Below are 18,488 nucleotides of genomic sequence, written 5' to 3' on the forward strand. Positions count from 1 at the left end.
CTGAGACCAGGAGAAACTGGTTGTTCTGAGCATGTCAGTATCAACATTTAATTTGTAGCAACTGGAAGAAGCAATTTTGTCACATGGATCTGTATTCCTGCAGAACAATTTTAACACTTAGTGGAATCTATGCCATGATGAATTGCTATGGCTCTGAAGACCACCGGAGGTCCAATGCACTACAAGATGAGTGTATCTAACAAGATGACCATTCAGTGTATATTTCACACTTGGATTAAATCTGATCACAGACATTAGATGCTGACTGGACCTTTTCTTAATTTCCTGCTTATGGATACAGATGAGTAAATCTATTTGATGCAAATTTAATTTGTGTGAAATTTTAAAAAAGTCACTAAACCTTTGATAATATTGTTTATACTTCCATTCCCTTTTTGATTGGAAGAAGATCAATGGAGGTCCACGTAGTGAGACCCCCGACAATCATTTTTTAAGAAAACCCTCTGAAGTGAGCAGCTCTTCAAATCAGACCACCCAGCTCCTGCCTGAGCACACACACAGACCAAGCAATAGGACACAAAAAGATATAAGAAATGGTAGTCTGTATAAAAGCAGAAGCAGGGAATGCAGCATCGATTTTGTGATGAATCTGGATAGATGAATGACATCAAAACTCACACCTCAGAAGTAGAAACAGTGAGAATAAAGCACATTGTATAGATCGGGTGTGTAATGCTACTGTCGGCGCTCCCTCATGACTCTCCTCCTCCCTCCATGCAGGGAAGCTGACACACTTACTGCCCCAACCGCGCAGCGTGCACCTCTGTGCGCTCCCTGCTTCCTGTGTCTGAGTTCCTGGCAGCGCGCCTAGTGTGCACATGCGCACCTGCAAAATGGTCCGCAGCCAATAGCTGGGAGGCATCTTGTAGAAAAGGCACCCTCTCCAATAGGGAAGTGCCAAAGCAAAGTTAACTCATTAGTGTGTTGGAGTTTTATTAGTGAGTTGTTAGGTCCCCTTGTCCTTGTGTGGCCAGTGCCTGAACCCGAACCCCTGGTGCTTGTGCGGCCAGTGCCTGAAACAGGCATGTGTGGTCAGGGCCTAAATCATGAAATCTCATCCGGCGGTACTTGAGCTCTGAAGCTGCTCCGGTGGTACCTTAACCAGTTCCCTAGACTCATGGGTCTGAATGTGTATCTAGCCTAGCGTAAGGTGTATCTGGGCTGTCATATCCGTCTTCGAATCCAGCCCTGTCTTTGACTCTTTCAGTAACCGTTCTGTCCGAGGATGCAGAACCCAGTAGTCTGAGCGAAGCCTCAATCTGTATCCATGTCTGCGTATCTGACCCCTAGGGTCAGCAGGTGCAGTAACGGGGACTTCTTAGGAGTGGTACCTGGCGGCTAGCTGCAGCTTAAGCCTATCTCCACCATCAGGAGCTCCAGTGAACACCAGGTAACCACTTAACTATGCCTCTCCTAAGCAAGCCAGGCCCTGTGTAACAGTGGGTCCATGAACTGCATGCTCCACCTGCGTGCGTAACACTGTGTGTTATAGCACAGCAGTAAAAATTAATGTGTGAAGAAAATAATACACAGATTTAATTGATGGAGAGAGATAGAAGTGCTACCAGCTGCTGCTTGCTTGATCAGTGTGGTTATAGTGCTGCTGCATTTCAATTATTTTTTCTTCTTCATTCAAAAGCAGGCCACCAATATAGCTGAAAGAAAAAAAAACTCTGTGATTGCCCCTCATTTGTGCATATTGCAATGTATTGATTTTTTTGCATGTTGATGTTGTCAGCTGTTGCCACTGCTTTTGTGTTTGGCATGTACCTAGCATTGCATGGATAGTCCTTTTTCGGAAGGAGGGAATTGTATTAAGTAAATAGAAGAGCATTTGAAAAAAACAGACTTTAAACCCTGTGACTTTTAACTCTGTCACAAAATGCGCGTGTCACACGATACTGCTGTTGTTTTTTTTTTGGGTGTGTACTTAGCATTTGTTTCACGTTTCTTTTTGGAAAGAATGAATTTTGGTGGAAAACACAGCAGCATGATCTTACCTCTGACAGTGACACTGTCAGCTTGAATACGTTCTGCACATTCCTCCTCCTCTGCCACCAGAACAGTTAATCATTTCAATTGCAGAATCTCATTTCCTGTCAATGACATTTCTGACTTTTGTCACCCTCGTCCCCTAAGCAACAGTATTGCAGGGTACTCCAACAGCGATCAGGCAAAAATGTCCAAGTCCCATAGAGAGACTAAATTTAAAAAAAATTACAAAAATGTCAAAAGAAAAGAGAAAATTAAGAGAAAAAAAATTACACCAATAAATGTGCATATTTTTGTAAACTAACAAAAATAAACAAAGTACACATTTGGTAATGATGTAACCAGAACGATGTGATCTATAAAACTTGCACTATTTAACCCCCACAGTGAACACCGTAAAAAAAAAAAAATAAACACAGCAAAAACTCTGTTTTTTATCATTCTGACAGTCAAAAAGTGGAATAAAACTCCCATCACTCAGCTTTGTCAGTGGAAAAATAAAAAAATTATAGTTCTCAGAATATGAAAATGCATAAACCAAATTTTTTTCTATTGTTCTTACTATGCAAAAGTAACAAAACGTAAAACTCTAGATAAATCTAGTATCACAGTAATCGATCAGACTCAAAGAATAAAACTGTCCTATCACTTATACCACACAGTGAACAGTGTAAAAAGTAAAAACAATTTGTGAATTGCAATTTTTCGTTTATTTTGCCTCCTAAAATCGGAATAGAAAGTGATATGTCAGCAGAAAAATCAAAATATGGCTATAATTGCAAATCTATAAGACATCTCATAGTTATCATAGTGAGTACTGAAGCAAAGCTAGCAATCTAGTTAAACTTTAGATGACCCTAGTTGTGGCTGAGAAACATCTAACTCCTTTGGAAACCGGTAATTAAAGAGAATCCTGTAATGGGGGCAGCTTCACCATTGTGACTGACCACTGCCCTCTTAGCTGGTTGCACCGGGTGGCCGATGACAATAGTAAACCACTGCGGTGGAGCTTGGCTCTACAGCAGTACATTTTTACCATTCAGCACAAAAAGGGTAGTGAACATGGCAATGCGGAAGGGTTGTCTAGGGGGATGCTGGGAAGATGGGCTTGGGAGACGATCTGCAAATCGGTCTCCCATGCAACCTCTAAAAAGGGGAGGTGTTATAGATATAATTGCAAATCTATAAGACATCTCATAGTTATCATAGTGAGTACCGAAGCAAGGCTAGCAATCTAGTTAAACTTTAGATGACTGTAACTGTGGCTGAGAAACATCTAACCCACTCCATTGGAAACAGGTAATTAAAGAATCCTCTAATGGGTAGCAGATGTGAGTCCCATCCTTAGCTTGCTTAAGAATGCAGAATGTGACAAATTTATGGCCGGTAGAAAGAGCCTGCCACCTCATCAGCTTGAACAGAAAAACAGAATGTAGAGCTGGAAGGACAATAAGCGCAATAGGGTTTTATCTGGATTAAAATTAATGTGGACAGTGTTGCTCACCTGGTTGGGTTGTGTGATCACAATTGCTAAAATTCCTCAGGCTCCTTCAGACCCACGGCTGTGACAACATCAAGGATTGGAGTGAAAATGGGCTAAATCTGCGCTGCTGGCAGAAAAGTGATGACGAGTCAGGAATCCAGAAATGCGGTTTATTGGTCAACTTGTTTTTGATGTGTCACGCTTGTTCATCAGGACAGACCACAGCGAACACAACAACAGATTTAACCCATTTTCACTTCAATCCTTGATGAAAAGGAAAACAAGCAGAGTACTTAAAATCCTTTGCCTCCATTTTAGAAATTATGAATTGAGATTTTATGAACACCATCGATCTGATAGATATGAAAGCCACTTCGTCACGACGCTGAAAATATGACTAACGTAATGCATTGTCTTACGTCACTGAGTATTGACCATTTCACCTTCAATTGAATAGCGTGAAGATGAATGATGCTATACATGCCATGTTTCCGATCTGTATAAACATAAAAGCATGATAGGAAACATGACCGTAATATCTCCCACCTGGGACCTCCAGGGGTGAAGATATCTCAGAATTTGGGAATTTTCTAATTTTCTAATTAAGAACTGACCAGCTCTGTTATGAGACACCAGAGGGGAGGTATGTGGGTGCAACTTGTGTTAATAAAAGCAAATGCCATATTATGATCTTTGTCAGTCCTGGGGAATATGCGGTTACTGTAGTTCTGTCCGTTGCCCTCCAAAAACAAAGAGTTCCCACTCTTTAAGGCCAGAGCCAACCCTGCGACATCAGGTGTTAGTACATTTCTTCTGTTTATCCTTTTCATTTTATCTGCTTGTTTATACTGTATCACTTTGTCCATTTTGAACACGTTTGTAAATTTTTATAAACACTGCCTAATTTTTTGGATTAAATATATAAAGCGTAATAACTTTGTTCCTCTTGCTCTATAAACCGTAACCCTGAAGCCATACGCTACCTGTCGGGTGTCCAATCGGCCTGTATAAACGATTTGTGGTTGCGGCTAGTTTTTCGTTGGTTATGGGTAAGTTTGGCTGTGACCATGAAACGGAAGTGTATATACTATACGTTCACTGTGAGCTCCCTAATATCTGGCCTAGTAGAGAAAGCAGCCGTGGCCTCGTTCATCAATCGTCAGCCAATTGCGTAATTGTCTTGACGATTGGAGATGGCGGAGTGCTGGGTCTTGATCATCTGGCAACGGCGGGAAGATATCTACGTAATCTCCTGTCTGTTCTCTGACCAAAACATTCTTGTATTTTTTTTATCCTTTAAAAAGTATGAAAGGATATTTTCGCATACAATTTCAGAGACTGAAAAATGAAATTATAGATCTCAAAGTATTGGAACAAAAGGTTTTTTTTTTATATTTTTAAACAGTTAAATGTAAAAAAAAGTATATGAAATTCCACCCCAATAGGAGATTTTACATTTTTTTTAAGGTTTTCAGTTCATTTTTAAGATAAAGTGAATGGTGTTGTGAGCGAAATACGCTCTCTTCTATGCCTTCTTAACTTCAAATTAATAAGATTTGTTTTACGAGCGCTCAGGAAATCAATACAGCACAGCCTTCTATGGTGTACTAGAAAAGACTTCTGCTTTATTAACACATGTGGCACTTTAAATAGGGTCAGAGACAAAGGAATAGTTCCCTCTGAACCAATAGTAACCTTAGGGGAGTGAATAGAAATGTGAAACCTCCCTGCCCATCAGTGTTACTTGATCACCATTATACAGAAGTTACAAAACAATATGGATACCACATACTCAAAATGGATTCTTTTCTCCCACAGTGTCCTTCAAAAAAACAATCAATCTTCCCCCAACCTTAGAATAAAAAGGCCGAAGCAATGACCCACATAGCCAATGATTGTCGGCATAGAAGTGTTGCCATCATAAGATATTCATCTCATGTTCCAGTCTATACTGAGAGAAAATACAACATCTACACATTCTATCTCCTCATGGATTACCCCATGTTATTTTCAGTAATTGTATTATTTCACAAGATTCTTTATGATTTTACATTTCTTAATTGTCTCCCTATTCAGGTCCTTACAATATCGCATCCCGTCAATAATGATCTTTTTTTTCAGACTGAGCCATCCAGGATAGAGAGGAATAAGGATAAGAAGGTGGAGAGGATATTAAAGCTCACCATAGAGATTCTCTTCCGGCTTACTGGAGAGGTGAGAGATTCGGATGACGTCACATTACTTCATTCTTATCTATGGGAATAACAGATGGACAGAACTGGAGAGGTGAGGACTCTGGAAATGTCTGTAGTGAGATTTATTAATGTGTCTCTCCATAATCAGGATTACACGGTAGTGAAGAAGACCTCTAGTGAGCACTGTCAGGACCCTGTGTCTGAGGAATGGGGAAGACCCCTGAGCACTGTTACAGGGCCTCCACCTCACCACCAGATACATGAGGACATCCATGACCAGAAGATCCTAGAACTCGCCTACAAGATGATTGAGCTGCTGACTGGAGAGGTGACACAGCTGGGAATGCTGGGACATTATACAGTAACGCTATGAAGGGATCGGGGGGGATGACTGTATCATTGTATGTGTTAGGTTCCTATAAGGTGTCAGGATGTCACTGTCTATTTCTCCATGGAGGAGTGGAAGTATTTAGAAGGACACGAAGATTTGTACAAGAACATCATGATGGAGGTTCCCCAGCCCCTCACACCACCAGGTAATACACAGGACTAAATACACACGGCCCATAATTATCTGTATGTAAATAATGCATTCAGTCCCTGTATGTGTTTCCTTCAGTTCTATCCAGTAAGAGGACAACACCAGAAAGATGTCCCCGTCCGCCTCTTCCACAGGACGGTAAACCAGAAAATCCCAATGTTCCTCAGGATCATCAGGTAGATGGATAGAAAGTGTCATGAGATCTCCCCTATGATGTGTGTTTGTGTATTATTATACCAAAGAATTGTATCCAGCCAAGTTTATGGCAGATGTCTTCCCAATGGCAGAAATGCAATATCCTGTGTCGTATAGATATGGATGACTTCCAGGAACATTACAGCAAGTTTTATTCGGTCTCCCATGACGGCACCACGAGAGAGAGGATCCGCCCATCAAGGTCAGGAAACCTACAGGTTAAAAAGGGCGGCCCTCTCTTCCCGCCTCAGTTTAGGTTTCCTGTCCATGATGGGAGACCTCGCAGGTTTACCTGCAGAAGTTGGACTCCTGTCCCAGAGAGGGCCACAGCATGTGGTTGGAGCCGGTCTGTCCCGGTCCTCTGGAGACCCCACGGTAGGGCTCAGTGGGGCGCCTCCGTGAGTTTTGCGGCGGGCGCGACATCGCCTCACGGGGAGGTAGATGTCCGCCAGGTGTGGGGCCGCTAGCGGGCTTCCTTCCCCCGCTACAATCGCAGGAGATCCAGGTCGCGCCGGCGGGGCACGTGATAGGTGCGGCCTAGTGACGTGACTTCCGGTGCGCCGGGCAGGAAGTCCCTGTGACGTCACCGGAAGGGGCCGGAGCTCGTGCGCATCCAGGAAGTGCGCGTGAGCAGCAGAACGCCGGGTGAGTAAAGGACCTGGCGGCGAGGAGCCCACCTGGGGCGATGAACCCACCTGGCGGGTTGAGGCCGCCTGGGGAGGAAGACCAAGGAGCAGGTAACGCCCTCCTGGGTAAAAAAAGAAGGAAACACACACACACTCATACAGAGGTGCTTCCCAGCCCATTATTACAGTGTAAGCTATGGGAGATTCACAAGAGCGGTCACCTAGGCAACAACATCTGCTGCAGGAGCAGCCCTCTGGGGAGCCCTCACAACTAGTGGCGCAGCGTCATTCCCGGCTAGGGTCTGGTCGTTCAGCTAGAAAAGCTACCACTAAGAGCAGGAAGGACGGTCCGGTGCGGCGTGATTCCTCGCCAGGCATGTTGGATTCTTCTGCTTCTACGGTACCGAAGGTTCTATGGGGTGAGTGGAATCTTCGTGAAAGTTCTACTAATGTTTCCTCCTTCTTTCTATCTATAACTTTCTTTTAGAGCAAGAAATGTTCCTCAAAATCCAAACACAGAGAATGTGCCTTATGTAGCTGTCCACTCCCTGATTCATATACCAAGAAGTTATGCCAGCTTTGTATTAGCAAGGTGATGTCGGAGGAAACCCCAGATTTTTCCCTAGGCCTAAGAACTTTAATAAAGGAAGAAATAGGCAAAGCCTTGCAGGGTTCAGAGTCTGGGCATATTCCTCAAGAAACCCAGCCGGGTTCAGACTCTGAACTATCGGTCGCCTCCTCCTCCCCCTTCTCTTCTTCTGACAGCACCACGAAAGTTACTTTTTCCCCACTGTTATATGGTAGTGCTTGATCTCAAAGATGCGTATTACCATATCCCAATTCATAGTGACTATCAGAAATACTTGAGACTGGCCATTGAAATTGACAGGGTGGTTAAACACTTTCAATACACTGCACTCCCCTTTGGTTTAGCTATAGCCCCGCGAGTTTTTACTAAAGTAATGGCGGAAGTTATGGCCCATGTAAGAGAAAGGGACATTCTAATTATCCCTTACCTGAATGATCTCCTGATAGTGGGGAACTCGTTTGTTCAGTGCGAGACCCACCTGCGGGAGACCATGTTGGTCTTAAAGAGCTTGGGGTGGTTTCTAAATTTAGAAAAGTCTAGACTATCTCCACTCAAGGTACAACAATATCTGGGAGTCATATTAGATTCTAGGAAACAGCTATGTTATCTCCCAGAAGCAAAAATTTATAGAATCCGGGGGTTGGTAGCACAGTGTATACGTAAACCTTCTATGTCACTCCGTAAGGCCATGTCACTATTGGGAACCTTCACCTCCGCTTTTCCTGCGGTTCGTTGGTCACAATTACATTCAAGAGCTTTTCAGTGGGATGTGTTGTACAATAACGCAGCTTTAGAGGGGCATCTAGACCGTGAGTTTACTCTAGGTCCTCGTGCCATACGGTCCCTTCGTTGGTGGTTACGACAAGACAATCTTGCTAAAGGGGTTCCCTGGGAATGTAGTCCAACTGCAGTCTTGTCCACTGATGCAAGTGCTGCAGGTTGGGGAGCTCACTTTGAAGGGAAATTAGTGCAGGGAACCTGGTCAAGCAGTGAGCGACAGTTGTCATCAAATGCTAAGGAGCTTCTGGCGGTGCAGTATGTGTTCAACTAGTTCCTTATATATTTACAGGGCCAGCATGTCCGTATACTCTCGGACAATCAAGTCACGGTAGCTTACATAAATCACCAAGGGGGAACCCGCTCAAGAGACTTGATGAGGGTAGCGAACACACTTCTGCAGAAAGCCGAAGATCATTGTTCCTCTCTTTCGGCTACTCATCTAAAAGGGAAGGAAAACATCACAGCGGATTTCCTCAGCCGTACTTCTGTAAAAGAGGGAGAGTGGTCCCTAAATACGCAAATATTCTCCAGAATCGTAGAAATGTGGGGCCTTCCGACTGTGGACTTGATCGCAACAAGGGCCAATCGGAAAGTGGTAATTTTTTGTTCCTTAGACCCCAGAGAGGGACCCCTGGCAGTGGACGCCTTCATGGTTCCCTGGAGTTTCCCTCTGGCATATGCCTTCCCTCCCATGATCCTGCTCCCAGCAGTGATAAGACAGATCAGGGCAGACCGGGCCAGAGTGATACTCATATGCCCCTTTTGGCCCAAAAGACCGTGGTTCCCTTATCTCCGGAGGATGTCCATATCGGATCCCTGGGTTCTTCCGGAGATTCCGGACCTCCTCACTCAAGGGCCACTTTCCCATCCTCCAGCCTCGAGTCTACATTTGACGGCGTGGAATTTGAGAGGGTGTTATTGACCAACAAAGGATTCCCCGCAAATGTAGTGAATACTCTCCTGGCTAGCAGAAAACCTGTTACCACCCGTATTTATGCCAGGACCTGGAGAAAGTTTCTGTCCTTTGCAGAAGTTAAGGTGGAGGGGGGGCCCCCTATTGGGAAAATTCTGGAATTTCTGCAGCGGGGCTTAGAATTGGGTCTCACTACCAGTACCTTGAAAGTACAGGTGTCGGCGTTGTGAGCTTTATTTTCTTCCAATATTGCAGATAACTATTGGATAGCCCGTTTTATAAAAGCTTCCTTTAGGTGTAGACCCATTACCAAAGTAAAGATGTCTCCCTGGGATTTGAATTTTGTCTTAGATGCCTTGACCAGTCCTCCTTTTGAGCCACTAGATTTGGTCTCCCCCAAAATTATTTTCCTAAAGACGGTCCTGTTAGTAGCCCTAACTTCAGCCAGGAGAGTCAGTGACCTACAGGCCCTTTCAATATGCCCTCCATTTACGCAAATTCTGGACGATAGGATTATATTAAAACCTGATCCAGCCTTTCTTCCTAAAGTGGCCACTCGATTCCATAGAACCCAGGAGATAGTTCTCCCGACTTTTTGCTTCCGCCCAAAAATCAAAAGGAGGGCGTTAGGAGGTGCGTACTAAAGTACTTAGAAGTATCACGTGGGTTTAGAAAGGATAAGTCCCTTTTTATATGCTATCGGGGGACTAGAAAGGGTTGTAAGGCCTCAAAGGCTACAATCGCTAGATGGATCAAGGAGGCCATTTCCCTCGCATATTCCTCGGGGGATAAAGAGATACCAGAGGGGTTGAGGGCGCATTCTACCAGAGCAGTATCAACCTCCTGGGCGGAGAAGACAGGGCTTTCCATTGAGGAAATTTGTAAGGCTGCCACTTGGTCTTCTCCCTCTACTTTCTATAGGCACTATAGATTGGATCTGGGTGGCTCTGCAGATCTCACTTTCGGGAGAAGGGTGCTTCAAGCTGTGGTCCCTCCCTAATTTCCTTCGTCTCTGTAATTCTCTTGTGGTGCTGTCATGGGAGACCGAATAAAGCCTTAGTTACTTACCGGTAACGGGATTTTTCGGAGCCCATGATAGCACCTTTATATTCCCTCCCTTCACTGGTGTTGTGCACTCCCGTAGAGTTGATTTCTTTTTGTGCACCCTTGCGGGAAATTGATGAAAAGTAATGTACTTAATGTGATTATGTTTTGTTATAACTAACCTTGGCGGTACTCTCATGCTCTGTTAACTAAACTGAGGCGGGAAGAGAGGGCCGCCCTTTTTAACCTGTAGGTTTCCTGTCCTTGATGGGCGGATCCTCTCTCTCGTGGTGCTGTCATGGGCTCCGAAAAATCCCGTTACTGGTAAGTAACTAAGGCTTTTTTTCCGCTTCTCCAGCCTTCACAGATCTTCATTCCATAGAGTATCTCTGTGACAAGGTAGAGGGCGTTGTTCAGAGATGATCAGAACCTTCATGTAGTTTGGGGTTACTGTTCTGTCCTATGGGATCGCCTTTAACACCTCTTGTAATTTAGACCATGACGAATTGCTGAGTTTCTGAAGGCAAACTGAGATCCATCATGCTGCTAGATGGTTGTCTCTAGCCATTCAGTGTCTATTGACAGGATCTTCTCACAATTTTCAGGATATAGATTCTTCTTTATAGAATGAGGTTACAGGTTGGATTTTAACTACAGCTGTCATGTAATTTTTATCATATCATATTCTGATTCATGCTCTTTTCTGATCTTCAAAATAATTTCATGTAACTTCTCAAACCTGTTGCGACTTTTATATTTATTTCAGGGTAGGTATAGGAAGAAAATTAGTGCTAAAGAGACAAATGTGAGAGGTGATGAGTGGTGTAAAGGGGATATTTCTACAGAAACCCGCACAGGTGAGTAGTAACCTAACCACAAACAGAGAATAGCCCCATGTTCTACTAACTCATATTTTTTTACATTTTCTAAAGTTTTTTACGTTTTTGATTTTGTAGCCTTGGTCTGTAGGGTTAAAAGAACAATAAGTCATCCCCTTTAACATTCTTGTCTGAATGGTGAAACTATACAATTCAAAGTAGAAGAACTACAAGGACTAGGAAACTTCACTGAGGATTCAAGTGATGAGCAGATCTGACTTCGGGAGACGAGCCACCACCAATTGGTGTCTCCATTTCTCCCAAGCCAGCTTGATAGCAAGGAGATCTTTGTCACAAAAGTAAAAATTTTTATTCATGGAGGAAATGACTTTGGAGAAGAATCCACAGGTTGTAGGTTTCTTTTTTTGTAGGTTTCCTTAAGACAGAACAGCCTGACGTCAGCAAAAGAGTTGTTCTCTGACAGATGGGAAGGCATCTGGTCGATGTAAAACTGAAACAAAGGAGAAATCCATGTTTTAATTCCAGAAAAGCTGCTTTATCCTGAGTAGTTCAGTAGTTTGAGCTGACACTTCTTTTAAAGACAAACGCCACCTAAAAGCACTGAACTACAGGCCGTATTTTGAGTCTCCACTGAATATTTTGCTAAAAGAAATAAAAATTGATGGCAGTAGTATTGAAACATGAAACTATGATTTAAGCTGGCTTTAACTGAGAAGTGATAAAATAAAAGAACAGAACCTGTTGGCCTAACACCATAATATATTATTCCATGTTTTGATGTCTCCTGTTGCCATCACTGCGTTAATCAGTTTTTATTTGAATTTAATAATATAATTTCACGGCTTCATTACTGAAACATAATAAGTTCAATCTTATGTTACAGATGACTGTACCTGGAACTCAGAGGAAGATTTGCTATGTTCGGATGATCGTGGTATCACATCAAGTACATATGAAAAGCATGCCTTTCTCCAAGAGATATCGGCTCTTCACAGCAAAAGTCAGTCATCCGATCATTATCAACAGGTCCCATCTTCTGATTTATTACAGACTGTTAAGCAAAATAAAGACAACAGAAACCATGTAGTACATCAAGAAGCTCATACAAGGGAGAAGACATATTCATGTTCAGAATGTGGAAAAGCTTTTAGCGTTAAATCACGGCTTGTGACACACAAAAAAATACACACAAGGGAAAAGGTATTTTCATGTTTTAAATGTAGAAAATGTTTTAAAGAGAAATCAGAACTTATTACACATAAGAAAAGTCACAAAAGGGAGAGACGATTCTCTTGCTCAGAATGTGAGAAATGTTTTATAGTGAAAAAACATCTTGTTACTCACCAGAGAACTCACACAGGGGAGAAGCCGTTTTTATGTCAAGAATGTGGGAAATGTTTTGCAGATAAATCAGCTCTTCGTGTACATGAGAGAAGACATACAGGGAAGGATCTATTTCCATGTCCAGAATGTGGGAAATGGTTTGCACAGAAATCATATCTTGTTGTACATGAGAGAATACATACCGGGGAGAAGCCATTTTTATGCCCAGAATGTGGGAAAGGTTTTATAACAAAATATAAAGTTCTTGAACATCAGATAGTCCACAATAGAGAGAAACTATTTTCGTGACCGGAATGTGACAAATCTTTTCCCTTCAAATTAAATCTTCTTAAGCCCCTAATAACTCACACAGGGGAGAAGCTATTTCTATGTCCTGAATTTTGGGAAATGTTATGCATCGGAATCAGCTCTTGTGACAATACAGCTTATAATCTTAATCAGCCAAACAATTAGATTTGTTAATTCAAGAGAATTACACTATTATCTTTGTGTTGGCTTGTAAATCGGTGTATTTCCGTGGCTGGTCAAGAAGGACATACGATTATTTGTATAACCCTGATTGTTGTCTTCTATTGATCTGTGGAACAATGAATGTTTGCTAAACATGTTAATTAACCATTGTGTGGACCCTGTGGCTTGTCGAGGACAAACTACGTAAATTGATTAAATGCACAAACAATGAGACCTGAGCCCTGTGAATGTGTACTTGAAAGGACAACTGTAACTATCTTAAGGGACATGTGATTCTGTAGCAGTGAGACTTGAAAGAGACTTTACAGGGAGAATCAAAGATCAGACTCTCTTAGACCAACAGCTTGGAAGCATGGCTTTAAGCTTTAACCAAAGAGACACAGATTTGGATTCTACATGATTCCGGCCTAAGGGTATATGGCCCTGACTGGAAAGATACGGATCTGCTCCATTGACCATCAGAGAGCCCATTTAGGGAGACCAGGTTGAGACGATGAAGTCACCTGGCCCCATGGATATGTTGTTTGGGGTTGTCAGGTGGGACCCTCCAGTCATCTGGATCCCATGGAGACGTTCAGAGAAGCCATTTTGGGACCAGCCGGTCATCTGGCCCCATGGAAACTCTCGGAAAGGCCAGTGTGGGACCCTCAGGTCTCCTGGCCTTGTACCTCGATGGAATGCTAGGTTCCTAAGCTTGACACTACCTTCTCTCTGTGGGGGCCCGCCAGAAGTGGGGGCCACTGGTTGACGTAGTTGGCCCTGGAAGTCCCAAAGTCGCAGCTGTTCTATCCCAGGCAGGCCAGCAAAAGGGTGAGGACTGTGTAATGTTGTACCATCTTGGGTATTTGCTGGAACTGTTCTCTGTGTTTATTGTTCGCTTTGTGGTTCAATAAAGTATTGCCACGCTGTTTTACCCTCACCCTGTGTTGTCGGAATTAAGACAAATGGATTCTGGAGGCGCTCCCGTGGACGAAAGAATAACCTAAAAATTGTTCAATCTTCCAAATATGGTGCAATCACATGGAGGATATTTCACAAGAGATTAATACTCGTAGGTTTATTATAAAATTATAAAACCGTGAATACACATAAGGGACATGGATATACAAATATGGGACATGGATAGACAAAAAAGGAGGGGAGGGGGCAAGGGGGTCTTAAAAAAAGATCACACAATGCGTTTCTGCTCATAGAGCCTTCATCGGGTGAGTATGAGACCTTAGGTTTGACTGAACTCTTATACCCAGCATCTTTACTTGTGGGTGGGGTCACCCTCAGAGGTAACACCCAACTCAGTGTTAGAATCTATGTTGTTTATCTATCGGCCATCTTCTTGTGGTTTGCTGGCTTCTAGTCTTTTCCTCTGGTGCTGGGTGTCTTGGTCACGTGATCTCTTCACTCTTTATTACTCAGCACCTGTCTCCCATTCCCCGCTGGACATCAGTGCTGTTACGCCTGTGCTCTGGCTAAGTTGCCTTGTTAAGTTCTTTGTACTTTAGACAATTGATATCCTGGGACTTCTTGTTCCACCGGTTTTGTTCCCTTTAATCTTCGTTTCTGCAACTAACTTTTCTGTTAAGAGGTTTCCTGTTTTTGCTCCCAGTCCTTACATCTCTTAGGGACACCTTTCCCCTCCCTTCAGGTCTTAGTTTGAGTTCAGTGCAGGAGTTTCGGTGGGGTTATTCACAAGGAAAAGGGCACCCACCCCAGCGTAGGGTTAAGCGGAGTCTCAGTGCAGGGACAACTTTTCCCTCCTATTCCTTAGTTCTAAGTTGCAGAAGATAGTAGTATGTCCAGCCACGTTTAAAAAAAAAGTTTGAGTGTTTGATGCCTTTTGAGCTTACTAACGCCCCTGCATTTTTTCAAAATTTCATCAATGACATTCTGAGACCCTTGATCTTGAGTCTCATTGGCAGAGAGTCCGCGAAGTTCTTCTGATTCTGAGCAATAACACACTCTTTGCTAAATTGGAGAAGTGTCAGTTTGCTGTCCAGAAAATTAGTTTTTTGGGTTACTTTGTCTCTTGTGATGGTTTTGAGATGGACCCAGTGAAAGTTCAGGCTGTGCTGGAGTGGCCGAGGCCTGAGGGTTTGAAATCCGAGTTTTTGGGGCTTGCCAATTATTACAGGAAATTCATAAAGAATTTCTCTGTCATCGCTAAACCCATTACTGATCTCACCAAGAAGGGTGCTAATACTGTCCAATGGTCCACTGAGGCTATTGAAGCTTTTAAGTATCTCAAGGAGAGGTTCAGCTCTGCTCCTGTTCTTATCCAGACGGATGAGACAAAGCCACTTTTGGTTGAGGTGGATGCCTCATCTATAGGCGCAGGGGCAGTTCTGTCACAGGAGGGTGAGGATGGGGTGCTTTCTTTTCAAAAAAAATTTCTGACACCGAGCTCAACTATGATGTTGGGAATCGTGAGTTGTTGGCTATTAAACTCGCCTTCGAGCATTGGCGACATTTTTTGGAAGGGGCTCAACATCCTATACAGGTTTTCACTGATCATAAGAATTTGTTTTATCGGACGCAGCTAAATGCTTGAATGCCCGTCAGGCTAGGTGGGCACTGTGTTTTGCCGGGTTCAATTTTTTCGTAACCTTTGTCCCGGGGACAAAGAATGTTAAGGCTGACGCTTTGTCTCGTAGTTTCTCTCCATCGGTGAATGCTGAGAGGGAGGAGTGTATTTTGCAGAGAGGGGTAGTGGTGGCTGTATTGGATTCTGAGTTGGAGAATAGCATCCTAGGAGCTCAGAGTGTGGCACCAACTAACACTCTGTGTGGTAAATTGTTTGTGCCTAGAGCCTTGAGGAAGGCGTTGTTTGTTGAATGTCATGAGTCTTGGTTGGCGGGTCACCCATGGATTTCGGAAACTAGGAAGTCTATTGGTCGGAGTTTCTTGTGGCCAGGGTGGCAAAGGGGAGTCATCAAGTGGGTGCGTCAGTGTTCTGTGTGCGCTAGGTCGAAGGCCTCTCACTCTCCGGCTGCGGGGTTGCTGTGCCCCTTGGAAGTTCCTGGTTTGCCATGGACGCACCTTGTCATAGATTTTATCACCGCTCTGCCTTTATCGGAGGGTTTTTCTGTCATCTAGGTTGTTGTGGACCGGTTAGTAAAATGTGTCATCTGGTTCCGTTCAACAAGTTATCTTACGCCAATACTCTTGCTAAGGCTTTGTGAAGAAGATTGTCAGGCTCCATGGTGTTCCCACGGACCTTATTTCCGATAGCGGACCACAGTTTGTGGCTCGCTTTTGGCGTGCATTTTGCGACAGATTGAAAATTCATTTGTCATTCTCGTCGGGGTATCATCCAGAGTCCAATGGACAGACTGAAAGGCAGAACTAGGATGTCGAGCAGTTTTTGAGATGTTTTGTGGCAGATAATCAGGAAATGTGGTCAGAATTTCTACCACTTGGGGAGTTTGCCCTTAATAATCATACTTCTTCCTCGGCTGGTTGTTCTCTTTTTTTTTTTGTTGTTGTACTGGCAGGTATCCTTCTTTTGGTCCATTTTCCAAAGTTGGGGCTGTTGTACCAGAGGAGTACAATTTTTCTGGTGATTTGGAGAGGGTTTGGAGCAGTGTACGCCTGAACCTTAAAGAGGCTAACAGGAGATCAAAAAGGTATTTTGACAAAAAAAGAAAGGAGTCCTCGTTTGCTGTTGGGGATATGGTTTGGTTGTCCTCTAGGAATCTTCGTTTGATAATTCCTTCTAAAAAACTGGGGCCTAAATTTGTGGGTCCTTTCAAAGTGGTTCAGATTGTCAACTCGACAGCGGTGAGGTTGGGCATTCCCTCGTCCTGGAGGATTAATTCTGTGTTTCATGTGTCGTTACTTAAGAAGGCTGACACGCCTGATAAGCCGGCGAAGTCTACTGTTCCTCCTGTTGATGAGGACTGTGAATTTGAGATTTCTCGCATTTTGGATTCCAGGTGGCATAGAGGGAGATTACAGTATCTTGTGTCCTGGAGAGGTTTCGGCCCCGAGGATTATTCCTGGGTGAAGGCTGAGGACGTCTCGGCCTCAAGGCTAATTAAGGCTTTTCACAGGAGATTCCCAGGTAACACTCGGCCTAGAGGATCCGGAGGATCCTCGTAAAAGGGGAGGTACTGTTAGAATCTATGTTGTTTATCTATCGGCCATTTTGTTGTGGTTTGCTGGCTTCTAGTCTTTTCCTCTGGTGCTGGGTGTCTTGGTCACGTGATCTCTTCACTCTTTATTACTCAGCACCTGTCTCCCATTCCCCGCTGGACATCAGTGTTGTTATGCCTGTGCTCTGGCTAAGTTGCCTTGTTAAGTTCTTTGTACTTTAGACAATTGATATCCTGGGACTTCTTGTTCCACCAGTTTTGTTCCCTTTAATCTTCGTTTCTGCAACTAACTTTTCTGTTAAGAGGTTTCCTGTTTTTGCTCCCAGTCCTTAGATTTTTTAGGGCCCCTTTCCCCTCCCTTCAGGTCTTCGTTTGAGTTCAATTCAGGAGTTTCGGTGGGGCTATTCACAAGGAAAAGGGCACCCACCCCAGCGTAGGGTTAAGCTGAGTCTCAGTGCTGGGACAGCTTTTCCCTCCTATTCCTTAGTTCTAAGTTGCAGAACATAACACTCAGATCTACTCCTTCTCTCTATTTGGGAGTCTATTTGATGAATATAGGTGGACTTCTATATACATATAATCCTTACAAACAATGTGGGATACCATTGTTCAAATTTTTTAAAAATCATCACCTAGATGTGAGCTAAAATCCTATGTTCAGAAAATGACTATTTTGTCAAAATCTGTGATTATCTACTGTGTGGAGTTTCTATGAGAAATCTAAAAAGGGGAAGAGTCTTCCTTCGTCCAGGAACTAAATCAGATCAACTGAGGAATCTCCTTCGCGAGCAATATGTCCAGAAGATGAATTATTTTTATGGACTTGGAATTATTTGCTAAAGATCAAACCATTCAGAGCAAAATCCATTTTAAACCAGTTGACACCAATGGTTATTTTAGATTTCTCAGTGCTCATTACCCCAAATTGAAACATAGCATGCCATCCAGTCAATTTTGCCGGATCAGGCGTAACTGCACTTCACTTCCACAACAGACTATATGGAACAATCTAAAATCCTACTATCCAGATTTGCAGAGAAAGGTTAGCCAAAAGAATTAATCCAGTCCTCCTACCAAAAAAACTGACACACAAAACGTTTGCTTAGAAAAATCCCCAAAAGATTCGGTAAAGGATATATCAAATTGGGGGTACAGTTTTATCACCGCCTTCAACATGGGTAATTTGAACATCTGCAGGTGTCACTCTTATCAAGTCAAAGTGCTTTTTGTGCACAAGAGTGATGTGTTTGGAAAGGCTCTGTTTGAGAAACCCCTTTTTAAATGGAACCTGTCATGTCCTAGTAGCTATGTAAACTGCCCCCATTGCTTTGTTAGTGATGCATTTGCACACGTCGGGCCGGTGCTCC

The 18,488-nt window shown here is 43.4% G+C and overlaps 1 protein-coding gene across 1 annotated transcript in view; it reads left to right on the forward strand.

Moving 5' to 3' along the window:
* Positions 1 to 18,488, forward strand: part of LOC141271391 (uncharacterized) — a 70,344-nt gene that overhangs the window by 11,414 nt on the left and 40,442 nt on the right. The window contains exons 6-11 of the mRNA XM_073681482.1: positions 5,618 to 5,710; positions 5,840 to 6,019; positions 6,104 to 6,227; positions 6,311 to 6,408; positions 11,146 to 11,236; positions 12,102 to 12,782. Of these exons, the coding sequence (XP_073537583.1) occupies positions 5,618 to 5,710; positions 5,840 to 6,019; positions 6,104 to 6,227; positions 6,311 to 6,408; positions 11,146 to 11,236; positions 12,102 to 12,782 (1,267 nt within the window). The remainder of the gene's footprint in view (positions 1 to 5,617; positions 5,711 to 5,839; positions 6,020 to 6,103; positions 6,228 to 6,310; positions 6,409 to 11,145; positions 11,237 to 12,101; positions 12,783 to 18,488) is intronic.

This window comes from Phyllobates terribilis, unplaced genomic scaffold (genome assembly GCF_046119375.1).
Source record: "Phyllobates terribilis strain yellow unplaced genomic scaffold, ASM4611937v1 Scaffold_5__5_contigs__length_657084704, whole genome shotgun sequence".
NCBI lineage: Eukaryota > Metazoa > Chordata > Amphibia > Anura > Dendrobatidae > Phyllobates > Phyllobates terribilis.